This window comes from Lissotriton helveticus, chromosome 11 (assembly GCF_964261635.1).
Source record: "Lissotriton helveticus chromosome 11, aLisHel1.1, whole genome shotgun sequence".
NCBI classification, from domain to species: domain Eukaryota; kingdom Metazoa; phylum Chordata; class Amphibia; order Caudata; family Salamandridae; genus Lissotriton; species Lissotriton helveticus.
The window spans coordinates 987,409,935-987,421,494 of record NC_136072.1 but is presented as its reverse complement, the minus strand read 5'-3'; the positions used below and the strand labels follow the sequence as shown (position 1 = coordinate 987,421,494).

The 11,560-nt window shown below is 44.0% G+C and overlaps 1 protein-coding gene across 1 annotated transcript in view; it reads left to right on the top strand.

Annotated features, from left to right (window-relative positions):
* The first annotated feature begins 901 nt into the window (after positions 1-901).
* Positions 902-11,560, top strand: part of ANKRD13A (ankyrin repeat domain 13A) — a 482,945-nt gene continuing 472,286 nt past the window's right edge. The window contains exon 1 of the mRNA XM_078667340.1: positions 902-1,190. Within this exon, the coding sequence (XP_078523466.1) occupies positions 1,095-1,190 (96 nt within the window). The 5' untranslated portion in view covers positions 902-1,094. The remainder of the gene's footprint in view (positions 1,191-11,560) is intronic.

Genomic DNA, 11,560 nt, shown 5'->3' with positions numbered 1-11,560 from the left:
ATCACTGCATTTTGCCCTGAATATGCTGCTTTCCACACTGGATCTTCTCTCTACACATATTGTAAGTTGCGCATTTACTTATGTATGGCTTATTTTTAGTTTTCAAAGATGCTTTTACTCAGTCTACCACTCAGCATGGGCGCACTGATTGGCAGAGCAGCTCGCCGTCGCTTTTGCACAACCCCCGTTGGTGCACTTTAGTGAAGTAGAATTTCTTGTTGCTCAAATGGGTGTAATTTCTGATATTTATATGTTTCCCTATATGTTTAATTGCTTGATTTTTGCTCATGAGAAAGTGTCACTCATAGTCGTTGAAATGTCACTCATAATTACACTGAAATTATTAAAATGTCACACATAGCAATCTGAAACCTTGGCAGCTATGACTAAATGTGTCGCCAATGCAGCGCATGCACTGGCTCAGGCGAGACCTAAAAACGTCAAGGATTTGATGAGATCGCCCCATCAGTCTTTATCAGCAGGTATACACAATCAACATTAGCAGAATTAGACAACACAGTATGAACTAATTAGGCACAACAGAATTACCACCTTCAATTAAATCCATGAGGGTTGATAGTTTGAATTGAGACGCGTGTTATTTCCGTATATGAAGAGATATCAAATGCTTGTATGGGGTTAATTGCAGTAACCAGTCGAGATTTCACAGTTTACTTAAATGTAGATGTGCAAAATCAAATCAAACGTAGCTTTACGAACACGTTTTTAATACCAAAAATATCGTGAATATTGACAGTGCAGTCTATTTTTTTTTAACTCCCCAAACTTTTTTTTGTTTGCACTCTCTGGTTGTTTACAAAGTGCGTCGTTCTTCTTTGCTGTGCGTCCCCGGCGCGTATTCAACAGTTTTCTCGTAACTGTCTTTTTTTTGTTTTTATAGGAGGACCGTCATTTGTGTCTGTCTTTTGTTTCCATGCTCCAGAGGTACCTCCCGTGTCCTTTCTTTGTTTTTATGCTGGATGTAGCAGTAACCGAGGAGCCGGTGTATTGTGTTTTTATTTGGTGACAGTCTCAGTTCCTGTCTGCGAAGAAAATTGACAGACATCTGCGGGACCCCATGGTACTGGAGCAGGATGTACACCTTAGCTGAGTGCCGGAGCAGATTTCCCTTGCACATCCTAGTGTGGAACAATGATTTCGTTAACCTGGAAAGAGAGCTTGATGGAAAGGTACGATATATATTACTTATACAGGCATGGCAGTCTTTCAAACTGAAACCGCAGGCTAGTGACAACCTAGGACCCTTAAAAACATTCCAGGGACCTTACCGGATTGAGCTTCCATCGCTGGGGAATGCAATTAAGCCACCGCTGGCACCTCCTGGCACTGACAGATACCACTGTTCGCTCTCCACGTTGAGCCACCATCGCTGAAAAAGACCACCGAGAGCCGCCAGTGACAGCATAAGACACAGAGGTTACACCACATACAGCGACCACCGACATTTCTCGATGCAAGCCATGAGAGCGACCCTTCATTAGAAGCTGGTTATTAATAGCCACTACAGGCAGCCACCGTTCAGATTCGGCACAGATAATTAATGCTGACTGCCGGCCGACAGTGGGTTAAAGCTTCCTCTGAAAACCCATTGTTAAGAGCTCGCTGCCGTGCTCTTATTAATAAGGGCTCAACATGTTAAGTTAATTCGTCTAGCCAGTGCAACTAAAGGGTGCATGGTTATAGGCTTCCAATCCCTTACTAACATCTTACTCATGGAAGACCCCAAGATTGTCACTGCCCTCCTGATACATTTGCCTTAAGCCATAAGGGCACCGAAGAGAGGTTATCTATCACTTCCTGACAACACTAGCGCTAGGCTAGAAACATATCTCCCCTTCCCCCCCCTTTATGAACACTGTGGGGAGCACAGCAATCATTGGAAAGACGTGCTTGGTGGTAAACTGTCACCTTATTTCTATGATGTTACTTTATGGTAATATTTATGTATTTATTTAAAAAAACAAAGGCTAAAGTTATAGTTGGGTGAAAATGTCAAGTTTAAACATAACATTTCACATTAAGGTAAACACAAGTTCACTTTATTGTTAACTGAAGTAACTATAACTTGCGCCCCCACCTTGCACAATGTTGACCTACATTATGTAATTTGTGATGTCATCAGTGATGTTATCAATGATGTCATAGAACATATCATGAGTGATGTAATATGTGAAGTCATAAGCAGTGCATGGTGAAGACGTGAGTTATAGTTACTTCAGTTACCTATAACTGGTGAATTTTCACTATAGACGCCACCTTTAAAAAAAAAAAGGTGTTCCCATCCGTTGGACTTTTGCGTTAACTAGTGCAAGTCTCGCAAGGGTTCGCGCTGGCTCCCACAAGAGTCCTGCGGGATTGTGGCAAAACAAGATAGTTTTTTAATTTTTTATTTGACTCCACCCTTTGGGACCACTCCCACAAGGGGGGCAGGGTGCCCCTACCATGCCATCTTATCCTTTATTTATTTTGATTTAATTGTAATTGCATTTATACAGCGCTTACTACCCCTGACGAGGTGTCAAAGCACTTTTAGACGAGTAGCACATGACTCCTGAACCCAAAAAGGATTAGTGGTGAATTAGTATTATGAATTGACATTAATTTGAGCAGTGGACATGTGAGTCTGTTATTTGAGTGGAAAAGGATAGTGGAGGAATAGAAGACAGAGAGGTTTGCATTTATATAGCACTTTGTACCCCTGATGAAGCATCAAAGCGCTTTTCGAGGAGTAGCATTCTACACCAGAACCCAAGCAGGACTAGTGGTGAATTATTGTAGCAAAATATGAAATCAATTTGAGCGGTGAACATATAAGTCTGTTAGTTGGATTGAAAAGGATAGTGGAGGGATAGAAGAGAGAAGGGTCTAGTAAGTGTTTATTTGGCTATCATAGCAGCAGGAGCAGGTTTGAAATTAATGGGGGGAATCAGAAGGAAGGGTTTAGAAAGGCTTGTTTGGGAAATATGAATAGTAAAGGAGGTTTGAGATGATGCAAGGGAGGGGCAGGGGAGGTAAGAGTATAAAAGGGGTTATATTATGGATCATAGTAGACAGAAAGTGGAGGTAGAGTATATTTTCAGAGAGGTATCGGGCGAGAAATAGGGTTGTGCATTGGAGAGAGTAGTAGATTGTGGTTTGGGATGAGGGCTGCTGCATCACTTTCTTTTCATGTTGCGACCACCCTATCTGTGCGCGAGCTCCAGTGTGAGAGCCAGGTGGCCTATGGGAAATAAAGCCCCCTCAGCCAATACAATTTGAAGTTGCATGCAAGCCCAACCACCCAGATATCTATCAGTTTTTAAGCGTAATTTCTCAAAAAACTTTAACAGATTTACACCTAATCCCAGATATCCCCATTTCTTGGTAAAGATCTAGCTTTAAGCCACATTTGGTGTAATTCTGATCAGGTCTAAGGTACTGAAACCTTTGACTCGACATATCATGATTGTGATTTTATTACTTGTGGTGGACATCAGTCCACCCCAACTAATATACCACTTTCTATTTAATACCACTATTTGTTATTTATGTCCATTACTGAGTGTAGAGACCATGAGGTATTAAGGGCGAAGCCTAGAAAGTGTCATGATGCCCCTCCCTTCACTCCACAGTGTTTTTATCACTTCTATGTTACCCTATGCAAATATGATTTATGTGTGTGTTAGTGCAGTTGATCCTAATAACATGTTATTGGGCTCATTTATGTTCATATCAAGGCATATAATGTACAGCTATGTGTAGATAGTACCTAACAGGTAACCATACGTGCTCTTTGTGCATCATAATTCAGGGAGGTGGCTATGATGCATTGTTGTGCTACTAATGTATATATATGCTGGCATGCATATGCGTCCCATGGTTTAGGCATAGTATGTTTATTCTGGCATTTTTGCGTGGTGCTGGACAGAGCTGTTGAGTGTATAGTGCCTGCTAAGTAAGTATGGCTTTGGTGCTTCGTTGTGAGGATGCAAGGGATCTGCCTAGTTCTTCAAAAATACCAATTGTAGGTTTCACTTTAAAAACGCTTTATTGTGGTGTTGTTATTTAGTACTTCTAGTGCATGCAGTCGACCAAAGACCTAGTCCATGTGAGAGCTGTAGGCTCTGCCTGTATCTATTAGCCATGCTGTAGAGCATCATGGCTGCTGTGAAGCATGGCTAGAAGCTATTTAAAACAAGCATTTGCAATGCAATAGGTCTCGCATTTATGCATTTGATCTACTGATGTTGCAAATAACAAAGCTTTTTATTTCTGTTTTCTTTTTAAAAACATAAATAAAAGCCGTTGTCATTTACAATGCCAATAGCTTAAACTCGGGTTACTGACCGAACGTAGGGCCTGTTGGCTCCGCTCCTTCTTCCTCTCAGTGCTCCTTTGTCGAGTGCCTCTTCAGAAGAGACATGAGAAAAAAATGGGCACTGAGACAGAAAAGCGCAAATGGAGAAAGGACGAGGTGAAGGAAGAGGCACAGAACAAAAGAAAAGACAATGAGAAGCAGTAGGGGTATAAAACGTGAGACTGGACACAGACATAAAGAAGTGCACAGTGACAAAGACTGGCGCTGAGAAAAAGAAGGGCCATAGTTAAAAAAGAGTGCAGAGATAAGAGCAGGAAATGAAACGGCTGAAAAGAAACCACTGAATGGGCATTGCGAGACTGAAGAAACAGAGAAACGTAAAAGAAATGAAGGTTGAATATGTAAAAAGCGGAGAGTGAACAGAATAACAGAAGGGGCACAGAACAAATAAAATGACTTAGAACGAGAGAAGCAGCATTGCGAGACAAAAGGGGTACAGAGGCTCCATAAATCAAAGAGACACACATAAAGGGCACCGAGAGGCAGACACAAGGAGCTCAGACAGAAACTACATGAGATAATAGACTGATGGAGCAGAGGCAACACACAGAAGCAGAAAGTTCACAGCGAAGTAGGAGAGAAAGACAGAATCATACCAATCAGACAGAATGGGCTCGGAGATAAAATGAACACAGAGACAGAAGACACACAAATGGGAGCATGAATAAAGCGCTTGAAGGTCAGTCTAAATCGTGACAGTTGGCCAACGTCCCCACAATGCCATTAGACAGCGAGATCACTGTTGCAAGGAAATCCAGTATCTCAAATAAACCAGCATTGGCTGTGAGCCGTATAAACAGCGACTACAGACGGTAAGGTGCATACAGGTTGTTTCACACGTGACATTTAAATTGTAGTACGAGTTATTACTCTTCTTTCTGATTCCATGAAGGACTACTCTACAGGGTATTTTTAAACTGGGCGAGTAAGCCGCAAGGCCAGATATCAGAAGGCTGTGAGTTATACTGAGTTTTACCAGGGAGGTAAAAGATTTGAACGTATGCGGCTGCATGAGGTGATCTAGGTGAAACCAGTAGATTCTGGTTAGCCAATTGCAGGTTTCTAGTGTGGGTTTTATGTAGTGAGTTAAGATTTCAGATGCATACTTTGAAACTAGTGTAACCAGAATTTGTGTGGTAATAATGTGGTAACTGCATGCCTGAGGAGGTTAAGTAGAGTTCGGGTGACAAAGATAAATACTTTGTCCAATGGAGAGAAGAAAAGTTGAGGTAGATCTACGAGCAGGTTGTTGCAGTAATCAAATTTACAAAGTACAAATTAATTCATTAAGACTTTAGTAGTATGACACGGTAAAAGAGAGCATATTTTTACATATATTTTGTTCCTGATAGTGTGCTGCAGTAGGTAGTAGCATTCAATGTTTTGAAGGGTTGAGCAACATTCCAAGATTGTTATAAATGCATGCTCTCACCATCCCAGTCTCAGTGCTGCACCTGTTCAAAATATTCAATGTTGATAAATCAAAGGGCACTCGCTCACCTTCACGTGGCACTTCAGCAGCAACCATGAGACTGTTGAATAGTTGAGAGGTCATTCCTGAGACTTCATCGGGGTGAAACGGTGTGTGGGCGTCACCTGTTACCGCTGACATTAGGTGCATTGATGTCCAAGGAACCAGCCTCGGAAGCTAATGGTAAGGCTAACTTTTAATGCCAGTTTAAATTCAAGTTGGAGCAGGACAAATGGCTGTGCTTGTGCACGGTCCTGTCTTTCACTTGCATTCGGTCGATGTTAAAGCCTGTCACAAAGGTTTCCCAGAGTCCCAACTCCGCCTCGCATGCCCATGGCCGACACAGCAGTCCCGCCCCTGGCATACAATCGCCTCCTCTCTCACATCCCACCAGCCCAGTGCCCACAGCTTCGGACAGTTGGCGGGAAGGAAACGGGCCGCTTTAAAAGGCGGAGCTACAACCCTGTGACATGTAATCTGCCCAAGGAAATCAGCTGAAGGTTTAGACAGACGAGCAGGGAGGCACAGAGAGAGAGAGAGGCAGGCAATAGGTTTAGACAGACGAGCAGGGAGGCTCAGAGAGAGAAAGAGAGAGAGAGAGGCAGGCAAGAGCCGGAGCTCTGTAAAGGATAGGGGAAGCTGCCAGGAGAGACAAGAGACCGGAACAGAGGAACTGTCTGACAGAGCAGAGAAGGCGCAACGGAGAAGAAAGAAGCATTGGTTGTGCAATAAGTTGAAAGACGCACTCTGTGGTGAGGGAGGTGGAGGGAGTTGAAGCACGAGAAAAGCAGAGAGGCAGAGCGAGGAGCGTGCACGCGGTAGAGCGAGGAGAAAGCCAGATGACACCTGCGCCTCTGCTCGTAAGCGCGTGCGTGCACGCGTAACCATAAGCTCTAAGCCAGCCATGGTAGCATTTTCTGAAATGCATTGGGAAGACATAAATTGTGATTTGTGATGATGTGAAAATCACTAACAGAAAGTCTTGAAGAAAAAGCAACAGAAACAATCGATAAATAAACAATATGGTTTGAAACTATTTTGAATCTGGAGAAATTTTTCAAACAAGAATATAAAGGAGTAAGACCTTCGTGGTCTTTGTATTACAGTGCACACCACCTCTGAAAGCGGCAGCACCGCTTTCCTCTAATTAAAGTATTCAGTACAGTGTGTTTAGACAACACACTGGGTGGGATGAGCACACAACAAAGTACAGATAAAATGCCTGAGTAAATACTAAGAAAAAAGAGTGCCGGATGGATTATTAGTAAGCATTTTCTGAAACCCACTTACTAAAAGTCTCGCCAGGGCAGCGCATGCGCTGGCTCAGGTGAGACCTAAAAAAGCAATGTGAACACTTTTATTTTTACCTTCCAGTGACGTAGCTATTTTTTTAAAAATAACGTTTATAGGTTGAAAAAACAATTACTTATAGCTATGCTGTGGAGCAGTTGCGCTACTCTACAGCATGGCTAAAAGACATTGACAAAGCCAATAGCTTTCACATAGATGAGATCCATTGGCTTTGCCAATGCTTGCTTGCATGTTGAAGAGACTTTGGCATATTTTATGTGATATTCTGTGATTTACATGTCGTTTCTAGGGTTCAGCTCATGCACAGGCTCTGATAGCCAAGGCAGACCCTTGCCCTGATTTGTCGATGATTTGCTTAATAGTGGGAAATTTGCTACACTACTAATAGCATATCAATCCTTGACAGAGTTTTTGGCATCTAGTTAGTGAAGGACTAGACACTGGATCAAGTGATGACTCTTACATTCTCAGGACTGAAATTGATTCAACGGCTGAAAGCAGTGCTCACTCTTAAGCAGGCACTTTCTGGAAGGTGGATAATAAAAATGCCAACCTGAAATATTTCCAGCTGTCGATGGAAGAACTGAATTGTGCAGCCAAGGCTTTTGACACAGGCACAGTGCTTTTCTGAAAGCTACCTCTCTTGACAGCAGAGGTTGTGAAAACTAATCCTCATGTGAGATTTGATCTATGTATTAAGGAGGAACTGGGAACGTGCACTTATTTTTAGATGGCTTCAAAATGCACTGATTAAGATGATGTTTGACTAAACAGCAATCTGCTGGTATTGTTCACAATTTCATCATTGAGTATAGACTTTGACATACTTGCCAGTGCTTGGTGAGCGTGCAGATGAGCAGAGTCATTGAAGCATAAGAGGTTAAAGACCTTTTTCCCATCACCACTACTTGGAATGCAAGTACAATTTAATGCATTCTTCTTTCTCCTATGTCACTGCACTCTTTTATACTATTTTTTTGTCTCCCCTCAAGTTTTTTTTTGTTCCAGGTGTTTGGAAGACATTCAGGGGCGGCTTCTCCGCTATGGCGGAGGAGCGTCACCAGACTGTTTTTAAGCAGTGTGAAGAAGAGAAACATAAAATGATAATAACTTTAAGTTATTATCATTTTATGCTTCTTGACGAGTACTGCTTTGTGGGCGGGTGAGTGGGCAGGGCTGCTCTTGTCACGGAGCAGGGCAGGAGAGGAGTTGTTTGCCCACTCCTAAGTGTGCAATGACTGTTTGGTCAGCCCTCTAGGGCCACCCACACTAGTCATGCACACTTCCCTGTTCTCCATGCAGGATGCCTTATAGCCTGCATGGAGAATATGCCCACCCTCCAGTTCCTGGCTGAATGCCGCATCACAGCACACAGACCAATCACAACGCTGCATTGCATCACAGCAGCCCCAGGACTTGCCTATACTTCCGGCCCTGGAGCAGCACTATAAATCACGTGTTGATGCTTAACATGCAGTACAATTCCAATGGTAATGACTTATTCAAGTAAATTTATAACAGTAAACAAAACAAACAAAAAATATGGCAGCAACAGGCAGTTGGGTATTATTCCCCATATAATCCCTTATCAGAGAGCAGGAACTAGCTATACACGTGAGCCGATCTCCCCTGACTTCTAGGGCAAACCGCAGTTTAACCCGAGGAGAGGGTCAACTGGAATGCAGGTGTGGGGTTTTAGTCTGTAGTTGCTCAATCTGCAGATTAAGGGATATAATCAACCTAATCCTCAATAATATCCAGCAGACACACACGCAGCCCCAACCCATGCAGGTCCCCTGGACTCGTACCTTGGGCCGCTACCTTTCCTATATTAAGTGGTGCCGCTGGTCTTTTACCCTATAAGCACATCCCACGTTCACAATCTTCACCCAGTGTCAGTCATGGACCAGCCTCTGGTGTCAACGTAAGTAAGGTGGAGTTCACTACCTGGGATGAAACCATTGCTGCGTCTTCCGGCTTCTCTTCTGACAGCAGGTATCTCCAACATATCCCCCAAGCCTCTAGATTGCGTTGTGCATTCTCATCAGTGCGAACTGAGCGCAGACGACGCTCCTCAGCCATGCCCCATTTTCTCAAATCAGCCCACCATTTATCCAACCTGGGGGTGCAAGGTGTGTCCAGTGTATGGCGCTGTGGCTTTTAGCCAGCACGATTCCCTGGAAGAGGAATTTGTATTGCATTATGAGTCCCAGTTTTGGGGATTGGGAGAACGCTCAGAAGATAATGCTCAACAGACGCCTCTACATGGACCCTCGTAACTTCCCGCAGTACATGCAAGATTTCTGCCAAGTCTGTCTGAAATTAGGCACAATCTCAAGTCAAGTGTAGGAATGCTGCGGGCCCCGCACCACATAGGGGCATGCTGGAGAGTGTGACACATTAAATCTACCACAATGGATCACAGAAACTACTCATAAGGGGGGAGATGTACTGGACTTGATGATTTTTGCAGATAAAGATCCCATCGGAGTGGAAAACATCCTACCGGTGGGCTGGTCTGATCACAACCTGGTTAAGTTTCAGGTGGTTAACCCCAGGCTGAGCGCATTTACCACCAAGGTGGACGGAGTTTTCTAGGCAGGGACTGGAATGGACTAATAGCACCAAGAGTATTTTCAAAATTGTGAAAGATATCGCTAGCCCAGATTGTACAAAAAATAAGATTCTTCCCACACAGGATTTATGTGACAGCTTAGCTATCTTTTTCGAGGATAAGATAAGTAAAATCATTGAAGGGCTGAAAGTGGATGACTCCGTCATCTCCGGTGGGATGGATGGTAGGTTATCACCAAGCAAGCAAGCAAGCAAGCAAGAGGGTTTCGTCGGTACGGCTAGGCCAGTAGATCAGGTGGCCTTCTTAGACCGTTTTGAGCTACCCTCAGAGGAGGAGTTTAATGAAGCAGCCTTAGGTGACTCCTCTGGCTCCCCTATGGACCCCCTCCCTCACAAAATTTGGAAAGAGTTAGCACCCAAACTCTTCCTGATACTCCGACAGCTGTGTAGTCAAGCCTGAGTGGTGGATTGGTAGCGCTATGCAGGAAACAAGCAATAATAATACCACTTTTGAAAAAATCCACGCTTGATCCAGCTTGCCCTAAGAGCTTTAGGCCCATCTCTCTCCGACCTTATCCAGTGAAGATCACCGAGCGCCTGAAAAGTAGGGCACTCTCTCAGTTCCTAGAGGTCAATAACAAGCTGCAGGATGTTTAATTTGGTTTTCGCCCAGGACACGGGACGGAGACTGCTTTGGTGACTGTTTTGGATGAACTTTGAATGCGGGCCGACTGGGGACAATCCGCTATACTGATTTTATTGGACCTGTCGGCCGCTTTCGACACGGTCAACCATGCAGTCCTTCTAGCAAGACTGGAGGGAGCAGGTGTAGTGGGCATAGTTCTGAAATGGTTCCAATCTTACCTGGCGAATAGATGATAGGCATTGGCTCTCTCCCCATCAATTGGTTTTTGCTAATATTAGGCATGGGGTACCCCAGGGTCCTGCGATCAGTCCAATACTATTCAATGCCTATATGAGCCCTCTGATCGCTGACCTTCAAATCACATAATGTCAGCCTTGTAAATTATGCTGATGACACATGGCTTATTCGATCACTGGAGGGAGACCATGCGGTCTCACTAGAAAATTTTCATGCCTGTATGCAAGATACGGTACACTGGCTGAGAAATAATTCCCTGCAATTCATTGGCGATAAAACAGAGATCTTATGCTGTGCTGCAGGCAAAGTGCCATTCTCACTTCCAACGGGCTTTTGGCCCATCCCCACGGATACACCTTTGATACTCGTTGATACGGTTCATAATCTAGGAATTAGCTTCAACGACAAGCTGAACCTAGAAACCCAAGTCAACAAGATTGTGGGGAGCAGCTTCTCTCTCATTGGAGTACTTGGGAAGATTCTGCCGTTGTTACCAATCCAGGCTCGAGCACAAGTAGTAAGGAATGTTATTCTGAGCCGTCTGGACTATTGAATGCATTGCTGCTGGAGTCTCCAAGGTATTTGATCGGGAGACTCCAGAGAATCCAGACTGTGGCGGCAAAGCGTGCTTTAATGAGACCACGGCGGTCGTCAACATCTCTGGCACTGGCAGAGCTGCACTGGCTCCCTGTATTACAGAGGATACAATTCAAATCACTCTGTATTGTTTTTAAGGCGCTGCACGGGATTGGGCCTAAACCGTTGCAGAACAAAGTTGGTTGGTATGTTCCCAACCGTATTCTTCGCTCCTCCACAGACAACCTGGTAAAAGTACCCAGGATTAAAAGAGCGAAATCAGGGGGAAGAGCTTTCAGCTTTGCAGCAGCACAGCTCTGGAATGGTCTTCCTACTGATCTAATGCAGATGCAGGATCTGCTGATGT